We start from the raw sequence: 27,900 nt of genomic DNA on the forward strand, positions 1-27,900 counted from the left end.
CGCTTTATTTCTACTGAGATCCCACGAAACGTCTCTGTGCCCTGATGAGTTTCTCCAGCAGCCAGCCAGCGTCTGAGGGTGATTGCACCTTTAATGATATTAAGTTTGGCTGGGGGGGAGATATTAAATTTGGCTTCGGGCGGCCGAATGGGTTTCCAGACATGCAGGGTTCAGCGGCGGTGGCAGAGCTGGAGGAAATGAGCGTCGCAGCCGATGCCTCTAAAGGCCAGTGTCGGCCCCCGGATTCCTCTCTACTTCACATTTCATCATTAAATATCAAGAGCTGGCTGATTCCTGCCGTTCAGACCCTCTTAGTCCTTACAGCGTGTGTCACCGCATGCCTGTTAGTAATCTGCTCTGACTCAGATCAGATGAATTCATTCTCAGAGTTTTGGGTGTAATGGCTTTTTTTTTTTCTGTGTGAGTGGCGGTGGTATTTGAAGGAGAAATTCTTAAAGAGGTATGAGATGTGCCACCGTCTCACGCAGAGGCACAAAAATCTACACTTTCCAAGTTGGACTCGGGAGAAAATTGAAATCATTGTGTCGTGGCGTTCGCTGAAAAATGTGTTTTTAAAGACCCATTGTTTCAGGAACACAGGGGCAAGATGGTGCGATAGATTGCACCGTGAAATATTTCCCCACAAAATGTCTGTTCCTGCAGTTTGTGATGTGGTTGTAGTTTAGAGATGTCACGCTGAGAGCGCGATATGAGGACAGAGTCAGTTCTGTAGCTAGAGCATGAAGGGTGAAAGAGACTTTTTAAAATGTCGTATCAGAGAAAACAGAAGACAGATTTAGTCCTGCTTATCCTTCACTTCACTCACGTCCACACGCCTTGAAGTTACACTCAGTTAAAGGACATAACAGACATAGAAGGGGAATGTTAGTCAAAAAAAAAATGCTGTAAACTATGAATGCTTTCAAAATTACACACAATTATAAATTATAAACAAAAGAAAAATCTGAGTCCCATCCATATTTGGTGTTACTACCCTTTGACTTCAAAAATCAATCCTTATAGGCACATTTAAACAAAGTCAGAGGTTTTGTAAGATTGTAGACACAGTGGTCGACCAAGGAGACGAAAAACACATCTAGATTATTTCCCTCTGAGCTCTGAACAGTCAGAAACCAGTGGGACCCGGGTTCACCCATCTACTGTCTGGAGAAGTCTGGACACAAGGGGTCTTCATGGAAGAGTTGCAGCCAAAAATCCATTTGATCCATCACTCAACTATGCTCCAGGACATGAACTGGGCCCAGAAACATCTGGACTGATGAGGCAACATGTGGAATATTTATCTGTAGCAGGGGGCAGTTTGTTCACTGAAGGTCTGGAGAGAGCGACAATAATCAGTGTCTGCAGGCAACAGTGAAGCATGGAGGAGGCTCCTGGAGAGTCTGGTCTGGATTAATGGTCCTCAATGCTGAGAGATACAGGCAGATACTGATCCACCATCAACACCATCAGGGAGGAGGAGGACTGGCCCCACATTTATTCTGCAGCAGGACAAAGAGCCCAAACATCCAGCCAAGGTCACTAAGAACTATCAGAGGAAAGAAGAACAACAAGTCCTGGAAGTGATGGCATGAACCCCACAGAGCCCTGGTCTCAACACCATGGAGGGAGTCTGAGATCACATGAAGAAGACAGAAGATCTGTGGTTAGTTCTCCAAGATGTTTGGAACAAACTAGGAACCGAGTTCCTTCAAGACCTGATGGGGTCTGGAAGGTGAAGTGTGGTCACAGTAGATACTGATTAGATTTAGATTTCTCTTCTTTCACTGCATTTTGTTAATTGATGAAAATAAACTATTAACACTTTTTTTAAGCATTCTTAGTTCTTAGCCTTCCTTCCGTCTTTTACTATCTACAGTAACAAGTTAAAATAGTTTAGATCATTAGCGACAATTTGGAATGTTAATTATTACAGTTCACTTTCAAGTGTTTTACTGATATGAATCAGTATTTCATTCTTACGTACTCCACAAGAGTGACAAAGTAAATTACATTAAATTAAAGAAGGAAATCATTTTCACAAAATTCTAACAAACATAGTCACATGGTAAAAACACAATAACTGCCTGGTGAGAAGAATTATCGCAGTAGACAAAAAGCCAAACTTGATTTAAGATATTTCATCTTCGAGTTCAGCTTGGTCAGTGTTTCTCTGCTTCTTTTTATCCTTACTCAACAGCTCCGCTCAGTTCCTCGGGGGGTGTAGGGGGGTAAAAACCAATAACACAGTAACACAAACGGTGACGTCAATGCAGCGTTAGTGTTCGGTGTTGAGTCGAGTGTAAACTGAGAAGTGTGGTGACAGTCGGGTGCTGATGAGGCCGAGGACACAAAGCAGCAAAATAGTTTCTGTAAATCTGATCCAGGGTCTTTGAGACCAAACACTTAATTTATTAATAGGGAAGGACATCGATAAGACTTGATTGATACTGATGCTATTATCCATCCTGCTTGTAAATCCGATTCTTTATTGATTCCCTCATCAGCTCCTCCTGTGATTTTTTTGTTTTTGATAAAGTAGGTGCTCATGAGTTTCGTGTGAACAGCAGAAATTTTATTGAGTTTCTAACCAGAGATCAGAGCTTGTGTAAGAAAACAAATAGGAATCTGGTCTCTGGGTCCTCACTAGCTCTGCTCTGCTGAGACTTGTTGACCTCAGATTGTCCAACACACGTCTCTGTGGGTGTTTAGTGTCGTCATCGTGTTGGTGTTACTGCCTTGGCTTGAAGTCTCAGTGCTGGATATGTTGCATGTTATGTTGTTTCAGTCCCGTCTGATGAAGTGAAGCCAGTTTCAGTTTCTCCACCATCGTCGTCATGAGATGTGAATGATGTGTTTTGACGTGAAGATTGAGAACAAAAAGAACCGATAAGCCTGAAGGCTAATGATGCCCATGAATTGAGCCAGTTTAATGCCCGGCCCTATTTATTAATCCTAGAACATCATCACACTGCAACAAATAATACAGGTGCCAATCAGAACTATTAAAGTCAGCCTCATCTCAGTCCAAAACACAAGTCATCATTAAGAGTCACCGGTGTTCTGAATGTTAACTTAGTTATAACAGAGAGAAAAGCACTTCAAATAAAAGAAAGACAAACAGACGTGAACTAAATACGTAGTAATACCGTCATTTGTTGATGGTCAATGTACATGAATAAGTTCAGCTCCTCTTCTGGTCAGTAGGTGGTTTTTAATGGGACCAGGACTCGTTAAAGTGGGTTCACACCAACTAAAGGGATGAGGTCACATGGGTCCAGACCACCTCCACATGTGGACTGACTCCAGATCAGTCAAATCACAAACTGCTTGAGTGAGGAAACAAATTAAATGTTGAATCAGTAACGGCTCCTTCAGGGAAAAATATGTGAGTTCTGTTCCCAGACTCCAGGGAAATGTCCCATCAGCTGTTCACAGAAAGTAAGTTTGTCCCTCACAGAGACGCCTCCTTTAGTTGGACTTTATTCCAGCGTGTTGATAATTTACAGGTTGTATAATGTGCCATCTGCCGTGTGTCAGACTGGTTTTTGTGTCTTATCTCAGTCACTGTGTTTCCATTAAAAGTCTCAGGGAATAAAGTGGAAAAGTTGGCCAAACAGAATCCGGTGAGCGTTATCCACTAAGCCATTATGCTAATGTGACAAGATAACGGGAACTAATCAAGCGCCAACTCTGCGACCAATCGTGGGCGTCTCATTGTTGCCTCCCACCACGGATGCCGTTTGTTATTTCAGCGAATGACCCCCGAAAGAATCCTGCTGTGTTTTAATCTGTAGCTATGGGAATAGAAAGCAGCCACAAATCACCTGACACCCATTGTCACGGCATTCCTTTGAGTTGGAGAAGCAGAATATTTGATTTTTAAATCATCAGCTGGCATCTGTGGCAACGGCTTAATTAATTAGCATTCTTCGGGCTCTCTAGTCGCCTGTTGTCGTCCTCCCACAGTGCTCGGCTGTCGCAGCTGTCACTAAAATAATCTACCGTTCAGCTTAATGTTTCATATCTCTTTCGTTATGTTGATCGGGAGGGGAAGCACACACACTGCAGCAGTGGTGGGAAATAACGTGGTTCTCTTTGTCATGTTCAACCCGCACAAATGAAACAATTCATGACAGCGCACGAACAGAGCCAGCTCTTCTTCTATTTGTGTCAAAGCCACTCCACCAGGAGACGCTCGTCACAGTTTATCTGGTGGTGGATGATGTTTCAGTTTAACCCTCACGTGCTGATTCGTCCAAATCACATGACCAATTTAAGACGACGTAGCAGCAAGACGCAGCGTCACTGAGTCTCTGTTTCAACCTTTGTAGAAACTTCAAACCATAGATTGTGTTGATAGGTAAGTAAAACTAGATTTATGATAAATAATATTGTAAACAATATTGTCGTCATGTTTGGTGCACGGATGAAACGGTGAAATGCAAAACGCTAGCAAGAGGAGAGAGCTAGCTAGCTTCAAATGATAGGAAGAGAAAAAGAAATTAAACAAAAATGCATCCCATCAACCAGTCAGGAAGTGATGTGATGAATGTGTCATTTTTTAGCGTTGAACACAATTTCACAATTATAGAGTCTATGCACAAAATGCTTCTTTCATTAGTTTACGCTACGTTTTTCTAGCCTGTTTTTAATGAATATTCTCTGAGAGAGTGTGCTTCAATGTCATTTCGGGGTAATATTGCGATTATACAATAATTTCCAACAAAATAAAGCGTATAATTAAATATATATTCATGTTGATGGACATTTTGCTCTCAAAATTTAAAGTTTTTTGCGAGTGTGCTTCCCATTTCCATGGAAATAAATGGGGTCTGACTAATAACTGGAACACAATCAGTCACAATCAGTAGACCCTTATGTGTAACGTAACGACGTTGATCTGGCTGTGGTCCGTTCATTCCTGGACAATTCCAGTTGATTCAGTTCTTCATCCGAAATGGGCACAAATCTCTCTTTTATTCATCGAAACTGAGACCAAATAAAACGAAATCAACAACAGACCGATCCATTTTGTAGTGTATTTTTCAGCCGTTTCCTGCTCCAGCTCTGACAGTTACAGTGTTGCCGTGGAGACGGACACGATGTTGCCACAGACTTGGCGGAGCAATATTTTTAGTGATGAGTCAGCTGTGCTGTAATGCTGATTTGAGCACATTCTAAATGTCTTATTGACCAACCACATTGCTTGGTCGGACCTACTTGTTGTATAATTGTCCTTAATGACTTGAGACGGAGTTAAATTAAACTGATGCATGAGGCTTAACCTTAGAAAGTGACTAACAACAGGACTGTTGTACCCAGCCGGATAACACCGACTCTAAATATTCCCGGTGGTTGTGAATCGAAGCAACATGCACCACACACAGAGCAGGCAACAACTCTTGGAATCGATTTTTCCTCCTCTTGTAGCAGTGTCCTTTTGCAGTGTTGTATTTTTCCCCCTGACCATCTCATTCAAGGGGGTCTGCTGACAATCCACCGATTCAAGTGACAGAAAATCAATCCGGTCTCATCCAAGTCGGTGTTCTCCGAGCTCATATCTCGACATCTCGACTTCCCACGGGTTTCGTCCGTTCACACGCTCGCACAAAGACGTACAGTGTCCTCTCTCGGGGTTATCTCATCAGCAGCAAACCCGAGAAGGTTCTGCTGAGGTTTGGATGATTGCTTTCTTTTTTTTTTTTTTTTAAATGGTCTCAGGAGGATGGACGGTGTTGCAGGCGTGAGGTCGCTTCCTATCACATCTGTCAACTGGAGGTGGTTGATTTGACAGCAGAGAGTTCCTCCAATGAAGCACAACACAACACTTACAGCGTTCAGCCACTTGAAAAGACTCGATAGAGATGACGGATAAGCTGCACATTTGACCTGACGACTCAGAATCCTTCTCCTCCTGTCTCTTCTTTCACAGTTTGACTTAAAGTCTTGACTTTAAAAGATGAAGTTTTATTATTTCTATCCGTTCTCTATCATCTCTCTGTTTATATACATATATATACCTGGAGGACTGAGAACCTTCACAGATATACTAAGAGTTATTACTAATATTTCAGCTGTTTGATCTCTGCTTGGCTCAAAAGTTGCGCTTTTGTCAACTGGAAATTACACTTTTCAGACAGTTATGTAGTGAATAATACATTCTGAAATATCACTCATGACAATTCAACTTTACGGAGCGGTTGACATGGAAACAGGTGGTCGCCATTATGTCCTGTTTCTATAGCATCAAATAAACCAAATAAATAACGAATAATAACAAATAACAAACTAAAATTCATCCAAAAAGTTGCCACTTGAACATTCATCAACATTATTTTAACTACCTAAAAGTACAGAAACCATCCTTGAAAAAGAACATATCTGATGTGTACTTTAGTGTTTTAGTTTGGATCAAGTCCCGCCCACTAACATGGGGGTGGAGCTTGTGATCTATACTGCAGCCTCCAGCCACCAGGGGGAGCTCTACTAGCTTTGGCTTCACTTCAGAGGAGCAGTTCTGTATTTATACAGTTTATGGTTCAGATTAAAAGTCCTATCGGATGTTTCTCTGGACATTATTCACTCTGTGAATAAACAACAACATTATTCTGGACAGTATTTGTCACCGTTTTGTTTTGTTGCAACAATAACAACATACGTTTGCATGAAGCAGCGCATTTCATCTTGTACCTTATACTTGGATTTTAAAAAGTGCAAATAATTTACTTGAATTATAGGTTAAAGGTGGAAACCATGTGATTAATTGCAAATAATTATTTTTTTCCTTTTTTAATAAATTAAATTTTGGAAAAATTTACGTCAACACTCTTATTTGTCTTGTTTGCTGCGCTGTTTTTTCTGTGTGCACCAATCACCAGGCACTTTTACAAGCCACAGCTTTTTTATGTACTGCAAATTGATGTGCTCTGAAAGGTCTGGAGTTGTTAAAGTAATTTTATGTGGAGATGGAGAAGCAGCTGGAAATACTAAAGAGGAAACACACTAATGCACCAATCACCAGTCATAACACAGGAGCATGAAAAAGTTTCATGTTTTTACTAAAGAGTCAGATTTAGACACTTTTTTAACCTCGATAGTGTCAGAAAATATCTTAGTCACGACAAATGTTGTCAGAAGCTGTTTTTGTTCGTCTCCGTTGTGTTTGAGCACAGTGAGTTTGACATTAGCTCCACGGAGGCTTCCAGGTTTACTTTTCTAAAGTGACTTTGAGCATCCAGGACTGCCTTGATCTGCCGGTGATTTGTCACTTTAACTTTTTTGGCCTCAAATGTGAACATTCTTCAAGTCCGTTGACACGTCCGTCCGCCTTCTAGCGTTAATCATCTTTAACGGACTGAAATTCCTCGGTCAGGACCAAAACTCTGAGCTAAATTAATAAAATGTTCTCGTACTGTATGTCACATGTAGCGCAGGAACTTTATCTCATACTAATTATAGACTTTGAAGTGTTCACCTTTCAGGAGCAAACTACTGCTTTTACATTTAGTTTCTCCTCTGCTGGTTCCCGGCCTCTCGTATTAGTCAGAATGATTCTGCTGCTGGTGAGCTGTTTTTTTTTATTATTTTGGCTTAAATCCTGTTTGTTGGGAGCCAGATCTCTGCTCTTTAAATGTACTTGGCAACGGTTTATTTTGGCCTAAATATTTGATTTAATTAGCTTCAGTTTTTCTTCAGCAATGACGGCCAGAGATGAACAGACAGTTTGTTGGTAGCATGACTCAGGCTAATGAAGCTAGCACTAATACCTTCCTTCCTTCCTTCCTTCCTTGTTTCTTGATTCCTTCCTTCCTTCCTTCCTTCCTTCCTTCCTTCTTTGTTCCCTCCTACCTTACAGTAAAGGGGGGAGGGTGTTGTTTATGTGACCTATAGTGCAGCCGTATGACTTTTTTTTTTTTCTTACAGTCTATTGACCAGGTTTCATTGTAAGCGAAGGACTAAACGTTGTTGTATTTGTGTATTCACATTCATCCGGTAACTGTCAATAATCAGCTGAAGCTTCTCGCTCAGACTTTCTTTTCGGCTCTATTTTTTTTTCTTTTTTCTTTCCAAGACAAATGACTTTCTGTCCTTGATCGGTAAATTACTGCCCTTCACACGTCCAGCTGTGCACAGCTTCATTATGTTCTCTCTTTGTCAGCTCGACCGCCTCCGATGCCCATTCCTCCTCCTCCTCCTCCTCCTCCTCTTTTTTTTTTATCAATCTCCTCTTGTCAGATTATATTTTTTCTGCATTTTGCCTTTGTGTCTGTTCACCTTGACGTTTCACCTTATTTTAATCTTAACCTCGATATCTTTTGTCCACATGCACAGTGGACGCACCATAAAGAAACGTCTCGCAGGAACGAGCGTTGACGTGAACTCTGAAGTAAAAACAGAGGTGAAGCTGTTGTGAGGAAGCTCGGACACTTCTCAGATATATGTACGAGTTTTTAAAACACTAAACGACCTCCGGAGATAAATCATCAAACAACCAAAATAAAAAAATAAATAACAGCGACCTTTCACACTTCCAAGGAAGGTGGACAAACAAACCCCGCCTACAACCTTCTTTTTTAAAATTTTTTATAAAAAAAAGTTGTCTTACTGTTGGGAACTGATTATGTTCCAACAAAGGAAGCAGCGTCATAGAAACACAATTCAAGAGTATCTAAAAGTTTAAGAGGACCTAGGATCAAGCCCTGAGGGACGCCACTAGCTAGCATAGGATCTGCCCGGGCCGATCAAATGGCTGTTGAATTTGAATAAGGAAATAAATAAATGAATAAATGAGAACTGAAAATTTCCAAAAAAATAAGCTGGCTAATACCTAGCCTAGTCTGTGATTCAACTTAAGCCAAGCCAACTCCTCGACTGTATTTTTTTTTTTTTTGTAGCGTAAATAGACCGAAGTGTAGCTGAAGTCAAGGTATTTTTTCGTTGTAAACTATAGATGTTTTGGTTTGTCTGCAACTTTTAAGGTGAAATCCAGACAAGCGTTTGGCCTTAGACATTTTGAAGGTTCACTTCCATCCATGCAGGTGAAAAACTGATGTCACGTCACGTGTAACGTCGTCACAGCAATAGAGCTAAGGGGGCTAAGCTAATCAAAAACTCCAAATGAAGCACCTGATCTGAGTTGCTTTTCAGTCTGGAGTCGAATCCCTGTATGTGCACACATAAGAAAATAAAGCCAAACATACAGTTTATAGAAGTGGGGTGAATTAGTCCAGCCACTGATTCAAATGGTAAAACCACGTGAAATCAACCTGGAACACACAGACTTTCATTCCTGACAAATGTAATTATCACCTTTCCGGGGCTCAGTGGTGCAGCAGACATCCAGAGGCTTGTTATAGTATCCCGTCGTCAAGCTTCAAAAAAGCTTCAAGTCTTCAGAGGTGGATGTCACCGGGAGAGTTGATTGTGACATAACCTTCTCTTTAACCCTAAGCTCTTTCTGAGTTGAGGCGTCGCGTTAGCTCTGGTAGCTCAGTGGGATCAGAGACGCTGGAGTTTATTCTGACCTCGTGGTTTGTCCCGGGAGGTGAAATGTGGCTCTAAGCCAGAAGGTTGTTAATCAGCGTTAATAAAAGACAGCGGTGAATCCTGCTCCTGCTAATTATCCAGCGATAACTCAATCAGCTGGCCCTGCTGTTAGCGGTAGCTCTGTCAGACTGTGGTTAATATACATGCAGGGTTACCTCCCGTTAATATCTTGTTCTGGATCATGTATTATGTCCAGGTTTCTCCTAGTAGTATCTCCTCCTTGCTTCCTAGCCTCCCAGCTGACAATAGCTCTTTCTAACTTCCTAGCAGCCCAGCTTACACCAGTTGTTGCTAGCTTCCTAGCCTCCCAGCTTGCTAGCCTCCCACAATAGCTCTTATTAGTATCCTAGCTTCTCAGTTAGTAGTAGCTCTTCCTATCCTCCCAGCTAGCAGTAGCTTTCCATTGTCAATGTTCCATTGAGTCATTCAATTGAACAATTTGTTGACAATAATTAAATAATCCTACATCGTCTTTGGGCTCTTTGGATCTTTTTGCTTCTCAAAAACAAACCTGCAAAGCTTCTTTTCCTTTTCTGTTATAAAATCCGGTCCAGTTTCAGAAAATAAAACATAGTCACTTACACTTGAAACATCGTCACCAACCACTTTGTGAAGGAGCATCTGAGGGCAGCAAGAAGGCGATAATCTTCTTTTTAACAGTGATTTGTGGAGCCTCGTCTCTTCAGGCAGATGAAATGTGTTTCTCTCCATCTTGTTGACGGCTGCTGCAGCGGAGAGTGTGAATAAATATCTGTATACTGTGACATATTGTCCCTAAACTCGAAGATGACCCACGAATGGAAGCTGTTATCACTCCTGAGATTGATTGACGTGGCCTTAAATAAACAGGCTAACACATGAGATTGTGTTATCTCAACAAAACACAGCAGTAACCAGACATTTTCATAAATAATATCTGTAGTATCTTTCCCAACTGCACTTGAAGTAAAAATTTAAATGTGATCCATGTGTTGGCATATTTCAGTAAATGTCTGGTCATCTCAGCTCCACATGGAAGGATTTTAAAAGGTCGAAGCTCCAGTTTAATATTCAGCTTCTAGAGAAGCCAAACACAATTCTTAGAGGTTGTGGCTGTTTAAAGAATAGTAACTTGTCTTTAATCTACAATACTGTTCAGTAAATGCCCCACGGTTATAGAGACAGTACAACGGTGTCACTCTGATTGGTTGATCAGCTCAGAGACAGCTAACAAATCCCTTCCAGCCAATAGCTCTCCATAGCCTCTCAGCTAATTGTAGCTATTTCTAGCTTCCTAGCATCCAAGCTATTAGTACCTCTTCTTAGCTTCATTGCCTCTTTGCTAATTGTAGCCATTCCTAGCATCCCAGCTTATAGTACCTCTTTCAAGCCTCCCTTCTAATTGTTGATCTTCCTAGCTTCCTAGCCACTCGCTAATCTTGGCTCCTCCTAGCCTCCTAGCTAACAGTAGCTCTTCCTAGCCTCCCAGCTATCAGTAGCCATTCCTAGCTTCCCAACAGACTAGTGCCACCTGTTGGTATGAGGTGGTATTTCCCCTCGTACAATTGGGCTGTTTACTGTAGTTTTTTTTTGTGGCGTGTTGAAGTTAAACTCATTCAGTTTTAGACCTTTGCTGTTAGTTTAAAACTTTTCAGCTGCCATCAAGGGTACAAGATAATCCACCACATATGGGGCAACAGATGTAGAGACTCTTAGAGGTGATTGATTAGCTCGGGCCTACATTATCTGGTTTTCGTTGCTGGGAAAATGTTTTCAAGCAGTTGTGAGATGTACCAGATTCTGGCAGCAGATTGCTAAGTGACCCGATCCATCGATCCGTCCTGGTGGCGTGTAGGTGTTTGTGTTTGTTTGAGGTGAAGGTGTGTTGTTGTCACATCCTGTCAGCTCTGTGAAGGTTGTTAGCCTGGAGGAATACCTGACAACCATCTGCTGCTTGTTTTTCTCTGTGACATCTCAGTCATGACACACTGAGAAACAGCCTGGGAAGAAAAGCTCCCGTGGCCTTGAATAATTAAACTTTGGTTTGTTGTGTTGTGTTGTTTTTAAGTGGAAACAGTCACTTGTTATTTCTGCCTTTGTTCCCGATGCCCTGAAGTCATTCAAATAATTTAGAAATATTTAAGGTTTGAAAAAAACTTTTGTTGTCAGCTGTGAATTCTGGGATAAATCAAGTCAACAACAGTCGGAGCTTTAATGGAGAGGAACCTTCTCTCAACCCACTGCAGTTAAAAGGAACAAACACACAACAACACAAAATCACAAAGAGACACAAAACAACCATAAGGAGACATAAAGCAACAAAAAACAACCACAGAGATGCACAAAACAACCACAGAGACATAAAGCAACAAAAAACAACCACAAAGAGACACAAAACAACCATAAGAAGACACAAAACAACAAAAACAACCAGAAAGAGACACAAAACAACATGAAACAACTAAAATAAAACACAAAACCACTAGAAAACAACCATATAAGATGCAAAACAACCACAAAGTGACACAAAACAACCACAAAGAGACATAAAGTGACACAAAACAACCAAAGAGACACAAAAACACTAGAAAACGACCACACAGAGACACAGATGACACAGAGTGTTCAGGCAGGATGTCAGAGTTAATGTGTCTGTTCTGAAGTTGTGAGTCTGTAGAATGTGTTGTTTGTTTTTTGTTTTGTTTCAACATTTTAAGGAATTTTCATTTCATGTCAGATGATTTTTGTTTGATTCAGTTGTGTTTTAATTTATTGTGTGTTGTGTGTAACGTGTGAATAATGAAGTATTGTATGAACTGTGTGTTATTGTGGTGAAAGTCTTTTAACTATAGACTCATAGTTTGCAGGTGAAGGGAGTCGGTCTGGGAGAGAGTTTAAAGGAGTTTGGATGAATATTGGCTCTTTTTCATGTTTATCTCTGTGTCTGGACCAGGAACCCTCCGGACTGGACCAGTTCCCCGTGGACCGCTACCAGAACTCCTTCCACCTGTTCTGGGTCCTGGAGGAGCTGCTGCAGAAACCGAAGGAGACGACGGTGGCGGTGGCATCGTGCAGGGCGGAGGTGGACTTCCTGGGTTTCCTGGAGCAGCGGGTCTTTGCTTTGTCCGAAGAGTTTCCGTTGTTTTCAGTCTGCATGTGGAGGATCGGAGGACTCCTCAGAAGGAGAGGAGGAAGGTAGGAGCCGAGGCTGGAGGACGACAAACCAAAGCTCAGACTAGATGAAACACAGAGTTCTTCCTCTTGGACGCCTTTTGCCTCCTCTGGAAACTAATCCAGCTCCTTTCAGCTCTGTTTTTTAACAGCCAATAAATCAGCAAAAAGACAGAAACTATCAATGGACTGAGACAGTAGAGAAACTAGAATGAAATAAAGCGGGAAGCCCACCCACATATCCTCACTTCCCCTGCCTTCTACTTCATCCTTCTATTCTTCCTATTCATTCCCTCCTATATTCCTCCTCCCTTTCTTTCTTTCATTCTTCCTCGCCCTGTTCTAATTTCCACTATTTTCTTCTCCACTTCCTCTACTCCTCCTTCTTCTTTCTTTCCTCTTCCTCCACTTCTCTTCCTCTTCTATTCTTCTCTCATCCCCTCCTCTTAGCTCTTCTCCTCTCCATTCTCTACTTCCTCTTCTTCTCTTCTTCCCCTTCCCCCTTTCTTCCCATTCTTCCTCTTCTGTTCTCCTCCTCCGTTTCTCCTGTTCTCAATTCTCTTTCTCTCCACTTTCATTTCCTTTCCTATTCTCCTGTATCTTTCCCCTCTCTATCATTTCCTCCTCTTCCATTTCTTTACTTCCCTCCTCCTCAACACTTCCTTCCTCCTGCCTTCCTCCTCTTTCCTCTTCTATCCCCCTCTCCTTTCCCTCTATTCCACTTCCACTTCCTCTCTCTTCTCTTTTCACTTTTCCTTTTCCAATCACTGTAAACATGTTATTCCTATAAGTATCCTCTAGATCAGCTGCCTTTTCTCGACTCACTTCATCAACGACTAAATATAAATCCTATTTTCCTCCTCTTCCATTTCTTCTACTTCCTCCTCCTCAACAACTTCCTGTTCCTCCTGCACTTCCTCCTCTTTCCTCTTCCTATCCCTCTTCCTATCCCTCTAATTCCACTTCCACTTCCTCTTCCTCTTTCTTTTTCACTTATTCCTTTTCCAACAAAAGGAAAACATGTATAAAATATATAAAGTATCTCTAGAATCAGCTGCCAGTGAAACGATGACATCACTTCATAGCAACAGAGACAAAATAAATCCTGATATTTCCTCATTGTTTATTTATTCTTTCCCTCCATCATTAATGAAATCCACTACCTGCCTCTTATTTGACCGTAAAGTTTCCTCCTTTCCCGCCTGACTCTTTCCAAACCTTTTAGAGAGTCGACCTTTTGTCCCGATGTTTCTGCTCTTTCAGCTCCATAAACCAACGCCTCTGATTGTTACTTTAGTGAAGATTTGAGTAGAGAATGGTTTATTTGAAGGGAGTCCTGGTACGTCACGAATAACCGACGTCTCTCAGCGGCACCGATAACCATCGCTGCTATTGTGTCTGCTCTGGGTTTGTTCCCCTCCCCGTCTGCCATCTCCTCATCTTTCATATCCTGTTGGGAGCAAAGCAGACGCTTTAAAAAAAAAAAAAAAATATATATATATATATATATATATATATATATATATATATATATAATAATAATAATAGAAAAGGAGGAAACGTGCTCTGGTGGTGGATGTGAATCGGTCTCATCAGGCGTCGTCTGCAGAGAACCACGGCGAGGGTCAGGAGTCAGGCTGCTTGTGTTTTAGATCTGATACCGTTCTCATGTTTGGATCCATCCCACGTTCACTCAGATGCTACAACTCAAACTAAACCCGACGTAAATGAAACTGACAACGTTCACATGCTCAAAGTCCTGGATCAAAGTCTCACCTTTTCCTTCAGATCAAGAAAAAAAAATCAAAGAGAAATCAACTGATTTGTGGTAATAAGATATTTACAGCTCATACTTCAGTTAAACTCTGAGCCCGAAACAACAACAGTTCCAGTTCAGTTCAGTCCCCATAGACCTCCATGTTTAATGAACTTGTTCATGATATAGTCTGTATGTAAATATGGACTAAACATGTCTCTATTTCCTCTCATTGGTCCAAACGGACACTATTTTCCCGGGGATACGGGTGACGCCATCTTGTCTTCCTCCAGACACTCACGTTTTTGTTTAATTAATACTAAGCTTTATTTTTATTTTTAAATTACTTTTTTTTATACAACTTTCACAGTTGACATGGCAACTAGGGATCGCCATTATGTCACATCCTGTTTCTATGAATAACATTATATTAACTACCTAAAATTACAGGAACCATCCGTGAAAACAGTTTATTTAACGTGTGTTTTAGTGTTTTAGTTTGGCCGCCCACTAACTTGGAGGAGGCGGAGCTTATGACCTGTACTGCAGCCTCCGGCCACCAGAGGGAGCTCTGATTTCACTTTAGAGGAGCAGTTCCAGTTGTTTCAAGACATTCTTTCTGTATTTAACCACGAGTTGAATCAGTCAAAGTATTTAAAGACTGACCAACACTTTGCTCTTCGTCTTTCTCCTCCTCTTCCTTCACCTCCTCCTCATCGTCTTCTTGGTACTTTCCCTCCTTATCTTCTTCCTCTTCATCTCTTTCTTCTTCTTCCTCCTTATTCTCCTCCTCTTCCTCATCCTTCCTCTCTCCGCCTGTAGCTGTGATGAGAAATGTATAATTAATTATTTATGAGCAGAAGTGAGTGAAGCTGTGAAGTGAATTCTTACCTTGATTGATATAAAACTCATTTTCCACTCGTTCACTCTGCTGCTGCTGTAGATCGTTGGTTTGTAGGTTTTTTTTTGTGTTAGAGGCCAGTTCTGAAAACAGTCATCAACACATATTCAGCTTTAAGGAAAAAAGAAATAGTATCTTAATAAATTCAGTTCAGGATCATAAATAGTTTGTCAGGATGTTTTCACCAGTAAATATGTGAAGAGAATTAGTTCAAAGAATCCTCCTCCTTCCTTTTCTTTTTCTTCCTCTTTTACTCTTACTCATTTTCTTTTTCTTCCTCTTTCTCCTCTTCCCCTTCCTTTTTTTTACTCTTACTCATTTTCTTTTTCTTCCTCTTTTTACTCTTACTCATTTTCCTTTTCTTCCTCTTTCTCCTCTTCCCCTTCCTTTTTTTACTCTTACTCATTTTCTTCCCTTTTCTCTTCTTCCTCTTTTTACTCTTACTCATTTTCTTTTTCTTCCTCTTTTTACTCTTACTCCTTTTCTTCCTCCTCCCCCTCTTCTTTCTCCTCCCCATCTTCGTCTTCTTGCCCCTACTCTTCCTCACTCTTCATCCACCCCCCTAATCCTACTCTTCCTTCCCTTCTTCCTTTTCCTCCTATTCTTCTTCCTCCTTTTCCTCATTATTCCTCTTCATTCCTCATTCTGCTCTTCTTCCTCCCCTTCATTTTCTTCCTTTTCCTCTTGTCCTCCCCTTTTTCTTCCCCTCACCATCTCCCTCCTTCCTTCTCTTCCTATCCTTCCTCTTTCTCCTCTTCCTCCTGCTCTTCTTCCTCTTCTCCTTCTTTGAGAGATGAAGTAGGATGGAGTATGAAAGGAGAAGAGAAGGAGGATGAACGAGGTGAGGAGAGTGGTGGGAAAACTAAAGGTGGAAAAGTAAGAGGAGGATGAGGAGGCCGAGATGAAACGAGGACGTTGACTCGTCCTTGAGTCGTTCCAGGTTGAACCGTTCTCTCCGTCCCTTCGTTCCCGTGATAATTCGCTGTCACATAATTTTAAATGGAAACACCGAACCACTGCCCTCCTCGTTCCCCCGGCTCCTCCCTGAGACTAATGTGGTTCAGGAGGCTGTAAATCGAAGGCGACTTTCCGCTCGTTCATCTTAATTTCACAGGGTTTTTGCATCATTGGAAGATTACGGCATAAATTCACTTGAGCCACGCAGCGTTGACGTGTTATTTCCCAACACACCACAGGAAATACACCAGAGGAAACACACCGGAGGACGAGGCAGCGTCCGTCAATCTCAATACATGAAGCCTTTGCTGGTGACACACTCCACTGAGCTGGATAGAAATCTCATCAAGTTTTTGTCATCTCAAATATTTTCCTGAGCGTAAACACTTCGGTCTGAACTTCATTAAAGAGAAAAAAGAAGCTTTTTAATCACACATCAACAGAACAAACAGAAATGGCCGAAGCTTTGTGCCTCTGAGGCTGATTTACATGTGTGAATCCATCCTCCTCTGGTAAATGGAGGATTTTATCTTTAATTCAGACTAATCTGACAGCCGGCGTCCGTCCTCCGGGCCTACCTCCTGCCTGGACGCCTCCACCGCTTTGAGCTTTGCGGTGGCCGTCTAGTACCAGGTGCCTTCCGCTGCTCATTAATGGCTTTCATTTGTCAGGAACATGAGCGGTAATGGATGAACGCTGTCAATAACTGCAGTCAGCGGGCAGCTTCCCAGCGGCCTCTTCACACACCAGCCCGGACATTTTCAAGGAAGAACCGCTGGTTTGAAAAAAGAAAACGCCGACTGTTTCCATCAGCGCTGATTCCAACTCTGCACCTGAACCACATTTAGAGCCTGATGGATGGACCCGACATTCACTTTGGTTTCTGTGAGTAAACGAACGCTCGATCAGGCGACGAGTCCCCGTCTCCGAAGCCTTTTGTCTCCTTTAAGTGGAACGATGAAAACAGAATTGAATCCCAGAACTCGTATGAAGCAAGTCATCAGTTTGTAGCGAACGGAACAAGTAGAAGACACAAATATGTGGGTATGGACGAAGCCATGATTTAGAACGGCCACAACATATTTTTCATTTCATTTTTGTATTTCGGTCTCTTTCCATGATTCAGTACACAGCGTAACATCTCAACCATTGACCTGAAATGATTTAGACAGACTCCCGAGGCTTATAGTAAGTGCCTATCATATATATATAGGAAATATAGATAAATCTATGATCTATGATAAATTTATGTTAAGTAGCTTTTTGACATAAAATCTAACTGCTGATGTTTCTGATGTTACATGGGAGCATTTTCTAAGCCAGTCGATTGTTACGTCCACGGCAAAAAACAGACAATTGTTCCTGTTCATGAAGGTGTACCAATCCTTTTATCTTCATGCATGAACAGCAAAGACAGTATTTTAATCTGTCCTCTACATTCAGCCATGATAACTGTTTATGTATCTCACTAACATTGACATGGACAGAACAACAGTAGTAACTGAGCTGCTCTGTTTTTTAAGGTGTTTCTGAGCAAATAAGAGGAAAATACTCCAAAACAAGTCATCAATCCAACTGAATATCGACAGAAAAACGTAAAAAGTCAAATAGGAGAATTACTGTAATCCATTACTTTTGGCTCTGATGCGGTAATGTTACATTACAAAAAATAATTGTAATATTTTACTTGGTACAAATGTCAGTAATGTGCGTATAATGGATTTTAAGCCAGAAATTAATTAAATTAATTGTGTTTTTATACGAATTGGAGAAAAAGTCAGACTCTACATTCACCAGATGGACATATGAGAAAAGGAAACGAAGAACATTATAGTTAAGTTCACTTTGTGTGTGAAACCTAAAGATTTCTGGACCTCGTTCAGTAACTTAAGGAAACGTGTAGCGTGGAGCAGCTTTCTTTAGGTGTTGGGTTAAAATATACAGTAGTAGCTTCTAGCAACATTGATTTCAACATGAATAAATGTACAGCATCTCTATCACAACATGTACTGATCCATGAGACGTAACTGCTCCTTTATATTGTACTGTTGTTAGCGTTAGCTTAGCTTAGCCGTTATGTCATTCTACATCGCCTCCTACTGGATGTGGACATGAGCTACACTGAATGAAATAAGATCTACTGAGAACAAAGAATCCATAAGTAACTTAAAAGTAACGTAATTCCTTAAAATTCACAGACAGAAATATTATAATGTAACTAGTTACAGTAACGGGTACGAAGGTCCACGTCCATCCTCTGATGAGCCACAACAAAGGAGACCGACAGTCCATATCTTGGTGTGACTGGCTGTGCCACAGGTGTACGCTGATGTCTCCACTCGGTTGGGTTGTCAAAAACTAAATCTCTTCCTGAAGGTGATGAATTATGAAGCAGTTCTTTCCTGAGACGGCTTTTCATCGACACCAGACGTCGATCATCCTCCACAGACGCTGAACTCCTCCATTTCCAGAACGAGTCGCTGCCGTCGTGGCTTCGATCAATAAAGAATGACAAGAGATAATAAAGAAAGGGTCAGCTGACAGTGACTGTCAGCTTGCACCGTGGCCCAGACTCTAAGGTTTTACTATTTCTTGAATATTTCATGGGGCTGCATGGTAAGTAGGGGCGTAATGAACATCTCACCGTTGAGTGAATTAACAAGAGTCTGACAAGGAGAGAGATCAAACCGACGGGTAACACGAGAAAATGAGAGTCCTCTCCGTTCACTTTGCTCCCACGGCTCATTACGATGCCCCCACGGGACCCGCAGCACAAAAGCAAAGGCCAGAATTGCCCCAGATAAATTAAAAGTGAACTTCAGCATTACCTGACATGCTTGGTTAAATATATAAGAAAAGAAATAAATAAAGAAGGCGAGTGGAGCAAAGAGCTACGCAAAACGACTCCGTGAAAACAAACTAAGAATGAACATGATGGTTTTATGTGTAGTATTTTAAGGAGTTTGTGATAGTCACTTACTTGCCGGTTCATTAGGTACATTAGTGAATTCATAACATCATGACCACCTTCCTAAAACTGGGTAAGTTTCCACTGTGGTGACTCATCAGAGAACGGACACACGAGGTGTCCAGGCTTCATACGACAAATCTCTTGATTAGTTGACGTTTGACGGACGTCCAGATTGTGACAGAAGCTCCAAACATGACTGGATTTTAAAAAGTATGACGCTGGACTTAAAAAGCTGTGAGGCTTTGCTGCTGTCTCCAGGATAAAGGGTCCTCACACAAAGACGTATTGACTTTCTAACGTTTCCTGCAATTTGTAAAAGTAAAAAGAAACTGTTTTCGAAGGCGTCCTCCAGATATCGATGGAATAATAAGAGGAATCTAACTGTGGTTGGGGCCTCAGAGCTGCAGAGCTCGTTACAGACCACTCGTTAATGCACAGGAGGTTTAGACTTCGCCTCAAAGCCTCTTTATGATGTTAATCTTTGTCTCTGTTTCTGTCGTTCTCACAAATTAGATCCAGATTTCCTCGTCTCTGACTCGAACTGAAAGTGAAGCAGGGAGGTTTAATCCCTCTCCACCGGATTACTAATGAATCAGGGAAATCCAGGCAGGACTCAATCTGCAGAGTAGATAGAAATAACTTTAAAACCATTGATCCACAGAGTTTTTGCTGAGTGAGCGGGATTAACACGAGTATCGACCTCCAGCTCATTCCTCTTAGTTGTTCTGCCAATAAAAACTTATTTACACAGGATTAGTTTAAACCATAGACTGTATAAAGATGGACAGCGGAACTGCTCCTCTAAAGTGAAGCCAAAGCTAGTAGAGCTCCCCCTGGTGGCTGGAGGCTGCAGTACACTTCCTCCAGACTGACTCGTGTTTCATTTAATTAATCCTACGCTCTACCTCCATCAGATACAAGGAAATGTTGGATTATACACCGAACTTACTTTTAAAAATATTTTTTACAACTCTCAAGGTCCCACGGCCTCTTTACCGAGCGGTTGGCATGGCAACTGGCGGTCCCCATTATGTCACATCCTGTTTCTATAGTGTCAACTAATGAACTAAAAGAAAACTTATCCCAAAAAACGACGCTTGCACATTCACCAACATTATATTAACTACCTAAGATGACAGAAACCATCCTTGAAATAAATTCTTTGTCATGTATTTTAGTGTTTTAGTCCCGCCCACTAATGTGGTTATTCTTATTATGTGCTTAAGACCTATGCTGCAGCCTCCATCCACCAGGGGGAGCTCTACCTGCTTTAGCTTCATTTTAATGGAGCAGTTCCACCGTCCATCCCATCTTTATATATAGTCTTTCCAACATTCTAACAGTGAGTCTGGAACAAGTGTGGGCGGGGCATCGATATCATGGCTCCGCCCTTAGACCACCCATGTTTGGCCATTGAGAAGAAGTGGAGACATGTTGTCCAAAATGAGAACTAAGGATGTCTTAATTATTGGACGAGTTTACTTGTCCAAAATCAAAGATGAGCAACTAGAACTAAAGATTGAAGAGACGCCACAAAATCTCTTTCATAACCAAACAAAGTATTTTCTAAATATCAGTAAATGAGGCGTTACGCGTCCTACAGTCCCGTGCACATCGTCTGGCTGGTGTCTATCGATCTGGAGCATCGACGACTTAATCTCTTATGTTCAGGTGAGTGGTTCTTCATGGCGTCCGTGGTCAGCAGTAACACAGATACCTGAGTCAGCAGAGGACGACGCATCGTCTCCTGCTGCTCGTTTAACCTCTGTGATGTTGCTGACCCAGGCAGCTTGTCCCTGTCCTCCTCTGGACGCTAATTCAGCCTTACATTAAACGCCTCTCTGAAGAGCCCCGGGACGCCTCGTCTCTACGCTGCTGATACGAGGACACGTGTCCAGGTACCACATCTGAATATGTCCTGATGATAACGCCACTGTGAGGTCTGGAGCTTTGACAACCAAATACCCGTCCAACGTAACGTTTTGAAATGTGTTTGAATCCTGCAGTTATGTTTCTACTCTAATGTGCAGCTTTGGCTTCACTCCACTTTCAGAGGTTTGCTACGTTGAAACAAGAAACTCTCTTCCCTCTGAAGATTTAGCTGCCAAGTCAAACCATTTACAGATTGTTTACAACCCTACAACCCTACAGCCCTGAGCTAACCTGGAGGTCCCAGTTAAAAGTCCACACACGCTGGTCTCAAAACTTCAATCCAGGTTTCAGCAGAATGCCGTCAAACCCTGTTCAAAGTTTCACTTATAACATCTGAAACTCAGTTTCAGACCTTTAATCCCCCCACTGCTCCACCGTCTTTATAACCAACATGCGTCAGTGGAGTCGGTGTGAGCGTCTCTCTTCAGACTGAAGGGGAACATGGAGTTTGCAATCAAACTATAGCTTGAGGGGAAAAGAGGAATAAACAACGTATAATTAAAAGGATTAGCATGCCACTACTGTTCCCTGACAACCGTCTGCAGTGACCCCGGAGGCGGAGGAAACAACAACAATGTTTGCAGATACAAAAATTAGATTCAGAGAATGAAAACAGCACTAGATAGATAGATAGATAGATAGATAGATAGATCACTCCGTAATTAAATCTTTCCACCATTTTCTTACATAACCAGATGACAGTCTCGTATTGTTTTGAGTCTTGATCTGGTGTTAAATGTCCTAAAGTTGGTCTCCTGATGCTGATTCCTAAATTCTCGTCTTGTCTTCTTTGTTTTCTTGCTCAAGAAGTCACATGACTTTTAATGGTGGAATCCAGAAAGGTTCAGGATGGAGTTGTTAAAAAGGAACTCTCTAAAAGAAAATGTCAGGACATGAGTCCATGAGCTGAATGTGAAGAGAAACTGGGTCATGGAGGAAGACAAGGAGCCCAAGAACACCAGTGGTTCTCCAGAAGAACCAGATGAATGTTTAGGAACAAGTCAAAGTCCTGACCTTCAGTTGATGAGAGGAAACCACCAACATCTAATGATATCAAATGATTAATTGTCTTTAATAAACACATGCAGGGTTAGTGTGGCTGGGTTCTCTCTGTCTACTTTCAGGTCTTTTGTTTAAATCCACTGATATTTCGAGTCGTTTTTAAGCAGAAATGTAGAAAATTAGGAAGGACGCAAACTCTTTAAGCGACTTAGCAGCTTATTTGTCTTAAATGTCTACACGTGACCTCTTTTTATCTTAACAAGACGTTCAGAAGGAGCTCAAAGGCTGAACTATGTCCTGAAGGAAACATCAATCAACACCTTCACTGTTAAATATCAGCACATTTAAAAATGACGGTTTGATGTACGACAGTCTCATCAGCAGCAGGAAAAAAAAAAGCAGTAATTACCGTTGTGATATATTTAATCTGACAGGGTTTCTATGTCTGGCTTCATATCGATTCACGTGTCAGTCAAACTCTGGAGCTTCGCCCACCGCCTCCAGACTTCACCTCCAAGCTCAGCGCAGAGTTCGAGGTTTCTCTTTGACTTAAAGGAGAAGGGAGTTGACTTCCATTAAATGGTCGTAGCTCCAGACGCACTCACACTTCCTGTCTGTGAGGATGTTTGTCCTTCAACACGTTTCTACTCCTTTCTCCAACGTAAACCTTGACGTGTTCCATCAACGTCATGTGATTCACCTGTCACAGATGAGAATGAGTCTCTAAGGGAAAACATTGGAGAAACCAAGGTACGTTTTAGTTGCCTAGGTAACCCTCTTGCATATATTGCCAGTTAAAGACGTAGAACATAAAAATGTTGGTGGCGAATGGACGGAGCTAAGAAAACATCTTCAGTGCCGTCGTCATGTTGGATGTTTCCTATATAAGTAAATGTTTGGGGAAAGAAGCTGTGAATCTGAGGAAAGAAGCTCTTCTATATTTTCAACACAACGCGGAGGTAGAACTACACTTCCCAGAGTGCACCAGGGAAAACTCTTCAGTCATTCAGACAAACTTCAGATGGCAGAAACTCCAAGTTCACTCATGGGTTCAGATCAAAGACGCCAATGGTCGGTGAAATTTCTTTCTTCATTTTCTTGTAGTTTGTAATTTAAAATGTTGCGTTCAAGTTCATGTTTAACTGCTGTGTAAACTGAGTAGGAAACACGTGGCAGCGTTGACTTCAGTGACTTTTGATGAATGAGTTTGCTGTGATATTTCATTTTGAGTTTGACAGATTAAAAGCATAAAATACATAGAGGATGATACAAAGTTAAAAATGTTAGAATTTTGTTAAATGTTAAAACTCAACTAAAAATGTGGATAATTTGTGAAATTAAATCTTCTGTGTGGGCTGATCTTTAAACTGGTGGTTCAGTTTGGTGTTTTTTTCTCTAGATTCTTCCATTTAAATGGTTTATTCATTTAAAATGTTGAATTAAAATGTTGCCATTTAATTTAAGATTCCTTAAAAATGTTAACTTCAGTTTCTCTGTCTTTGAAGGTTTTCAGCCTGTTTCTGAACCGACCAACAAACTGATGAAGCAACAAATAACAGAACAAAAGCTGGAAGAAAAATACAGCCGATTGAGTTGGAAATGTGAGTCCTTGTGTCGTGAAGAGGACGTGACTTTACATTCAGAAGGAAATTATCATTGAAATGAACAGAACAACATAATAATACAGTTTGACTTCGATTCTGTCTTCCTCTTGTTTGTACGTTCTCTCTCTTCCTCTGCCTGAGCCTCTTATTTCCCATTTATTTATTTGGTGCAGTGATAATGTCACTACTTTTACTGCCATTATTCATTTTACTTTGTATATTTTTGTCACTATTGCCTCATCTCACATAAGTTATTGTGTTTGTTTTGTCTCTTATTGCAGTTAAATTATATATAAAAAAATATATAAAATGCTGCGATGAAACAAGGTTAAAGTGCTGCAACAGAACCAGAATCACAATCACTTGGAATTTTACAGTAGAGAATTCATGCACCTCTCTGTAAAGTCCTGATCCCCACTAGGGACTCGACCACTTCCATAAATTGCCGTCTTGTAGGTCGGTCACAGAGACTTCGTTCTCTCCCACAGGAGTTGTGTTTTCAGACTCTGACCAGCTGCAAAAAATATTAAACGTTTGAGTGTGAGGATCCTCTCTCTGCAGGGTTTGAGCCCACGAGGTGTTGGTCTTCATGCATTCAGCTCATCTCATTACACCTGGACCGTTTCATGTTTGTCACAGAACTAACGAGGGACAGAAAACTGGTCTGTATCTCGGCTGCCGGGCCAGAACCCAGAACCCAGATGAAAGCTGGTTGGAAAAAACCAAGAAGGGGAACAAATGACCTGTTTATCTGCTGCCTTTCTTCTCCACAGGTGGAGGGTTGTTGTAACTTTAATGCGTTTGGGTGAAAAGTGAAAGAAATAAAGTGTTTGTACTCCTGGTGGAGATTCCAGGGGAGGCAGCAGCCACATAAAAGAGCATGAGCTGCATGCAGCTTTAATAAGAAGGAAGAATCACTTAGTGGTGGAGCCCTGCGGATAAAATATCACCTGTTAAACCAAAGACAACTCATCTGAAATCGAGCTCTGGAGGAAAAAAAGAAACATAATTTATAAATTAAAGGATTGAGAGACGTGCTGATGTTCCTGCTGAGTGGGTAGAGAGAGGAGCTCAGAGCCGGTGGATAAAAGTGAAACACATCTATATATTTCTCCTCCAGGCTCCTTCGGTTTCTCCGGAGCTCGTCTTAATTTCGCCGCAGTCTCGTCCGTGATGACTTTACTCTCGGCGCGATGCGGCCTCATCCTTCTCGGTGACTGGATGTTTTCTTTTCAGTCCGAGCTGCAGAGGCGAGAGAGTCTCTCCGTCTCCAAGGAAACGAGCAGATTGAGTGGGTTTATTGTGAGATTCCATGTAAACTCAGCTCTATTATTCCCCCTCTGAAATAAATCTTAGTTTTCAATTAGGGATGTGGATGAAAGGCTCGGAGAAGCTTCTCATTTAATTTGCTTCGCTGGTAAATGGAACAAATTTATTCAAACTGAGATTCACTCTGGAGAGAAGAACGAAGGGAAACAACCAGCTGTAAGAAAAACAGCAAGAAACTCACTCATATGAGATTATATTTAACCAAAACCAAATAATAATAATGCCACCTGGTCGATTTATCCAGGCTCTGCTCTCGGTAGCTTTTGGCAGCTCTTTCCAAAATGGCCGCCTTTCTAGACTTCTAGGAATCTTATCATATATAGATAAATGTATAATGTATATATTAACCTGAAAGAATGCATTCTTTTGTCTGCAGAGAAACAGGTGAGTCTTTAGGCTTGTTGTTTCCTCAGCTTCCTGTCTTTATGCTAAGCTAAGCTAAGCTAAGCTAAGCGCTTTAAGTAGCTCCTTTATAGACTGCTTTAGAGACTGGATGAAGAACTAGTTTGTTGTTTTTTCAACTTTTGGTTGTTAGCTTCTTAAATCTGATGCAACATGTAAATAATATTTGTACCACCTTTTTTTTTTATATACTTTTCTCATGTCTGCATTGTGCATCTTTTTTTTAGGCTGCCTGACCAAACAAAAGCCTCCACCCGGATTTAACCAAGCAAATAGTTCAGAGTCTCCTGGTAAATAATTAGTTCATGGTGATTATCTTCAACAAGTTATTTAAGACCAACTGATGCAATGAGGAGCTTCTCATTTCTTCAGCAACCATGTGTAAAGACACATCCCGTGGTGGTGGAGGAGATGTTAGTCTGGTGGAGGAGATGTTAGTCTGGTGGAGGAGATGTTAATCTGGTGGAGGAGAAGATGTTAGTCTGGTGGAGAAGAAGATGTTAGTCTGGTGGAGATGTTAGTCTGGTGGAGATGTTAGTCTGGAGGAGGAGATGTTAGTCTGGTGGAGGAGGAGATGTTAGTCTGGTGGAGGAGATGTTAGTCTGGTGGAGAAGGGTCAAATCATTGGCTGCATCAAGCAGAGGAAACATCTAGAAACTACTGAAACTGGCTTAAGACCTTTATTCCAGACTGGAAGGACAGTGGAGAACCATGGTCTACCAGGAAGAAATAAATCTGATTGATGGAGAAACGTTTGGAAGAAAAGCAGCAGTAGAACTCAGGGCTGTGTTTAATAGTGGAAGGAAGAGCATTTCACACCATGGACAATGTGAAGGGAACTCAAGGGACTGAACAGAAAACCACTGATCAAGGAGGACAACCGGGAAAAAAGGCTCCAGTCTGACAGGGAGCAGCACAAAGACCCTCGAGACACTGGGGGAGGTCATGAGGTCTGAGGAGTCCAGACTGGACCTGTTCCAGAGTGATGAGGCATCAGGGGAAGAAGAGAGGCAGATGATTAGTCGTCTTCTAACTCTAGAAAAGAAACTTACTGCGAAGTCGCTCCTGAGTTAAACTCTGAAACATAAAGGTTTACAGAGTTCCACTTTTTCAAGGAAGTTATAGTTAAAGTTTCAAAAAAAAGCCTTGTTGTTGGTTTATTGCCACATTGTCATATCTGATTCTTTTCTAATTAGGTTTAGTCATGTTTCCTGGATCATTTCCTGTTTTCAGCTGAATCTACTCTCTGGTATTTATGTCTTTAGTTTAGTCGGTAAAGAGGCTGCTTCATATTCCAGCGGCGTCCTGACTCAGGTCAGAAGTCTGAAGTTCACGCTGGGCCTTTGAAAAGAGGAGGAAATGTTTGAGAAGAGGTTTTTCTCGGAGCTGCAGACGGATGGAAGGAGCTGTGGCTTTGTGGCCGATCCCAGCATCTGACCTCTGACCTCTGTGGGCGTTCAGAGTCATGGACGATATTTACTCTGGAGATAAAAACCCACTCAGAGTCCAGGTTCATCTGTGTGATCTCATGTTCTGTGTTTCTTTACTCTCTGTGTCTCCAGATTAAAGATAATAAACCTTCATACTTTAATGTTTAACGACGGGGGATGAGGAAGACGAGAAGGAAGAGGGGAAAGAAAAGCAGGAAGAGGAAGCGGGGACTCAAACCTAAACTAAAATCCATCCTGTAAAGAGACGATGAACAGGTTTAGTTTCATCTCTTCATCTCAGAGCAACGATCTGATCGACTCTGGTGCCTCCTACTGGCTAATTATCATTGATAGTATATTTATTAGTCCTGTGGCCTCCACCTCCACCACCTCCTCCTCTAAGCAGATTCATCTCAGGGGAGTCAAACATACAGCGGGTCCAGTCAGCTGAAAATATTCAATAAAATAAGAAATGACACTTGCACCGTGCACTTCTTAAGACATTTCCATTTGTTCATTACATGTACTTGTTCTTCTTCACACTAAAGTCGAGGGAAACATTTGGAGTTGTCTTTATTTACAAGTTAATAAGCTGTTGTGTTACTGAACTAAAATGAGTGTGACCTGCTCTAGATGTTTTCTTTCCTTTTAGAGAGACCTCTCTATTTATAATGTAAAGTTATTCGTGCAGTCCTCAGAGCTGTGAAGATACGCCACCGTTTATTTATTTTAAATGGAGGAGGAGACACATGGAGGTGAGGTTGTTAAAACTATGCTGAACTGTCGATGAACCGTGACTAGAATAAAACCGCAGCATCCTGTGGAAACTTCTCACATGTTCTTCTGTCTGTCTGTCACTTCTGACGCTGTAAATGCAGCGGGTAACTATCAGTGATATCTAACAGACTTCCTTCTTC

At 41.5% G+C, this 27,900-nt stretch overlaps 1 protein-coding gene across 1 annotated transcript in view; it reads left to right on the plus strand.

The window, feature by feature from the left end:
- mei4 (meiosis-specific, MEI4 homolog (S. cerevisiae)) overlaps positions 1–12,914 on the plus strand; it is a 29,596-nt gene extending 16,682 nt beyond the window's left edge. Inside the window, exon 5 of the mRNA XM_047573043.1 lies at positions 12,482–12,914. Coding sequence (XP_047428999.1) covers positions 12,482–12,727 — 246 coding nt within the window. The 3' untranslated portion in view covers positions 12,728–12,914. The remainder of the gene's footprint in view (positions 1–12,481) is intronic.
- The last annotated feature ends 14,986 nt before the right edge of the window (positions 12,915–27,900 follow it).

The sequence above is a fragment of the Mugil cephalus genome, chromosome 21 (assembly GCF_022458985.1).
Source record: "Mugil cephalus isolate CIBA_MC_2020 chromosome 21, CIBA_Mcephalus_1.1, whole genome shotgun sequence".
Lineage (NCBI taxonomy): Eukaryota > Metazoa > Chordata > Actinopteri > Mugiliformes > Mugilidae > Mugil > Mugil cephalus.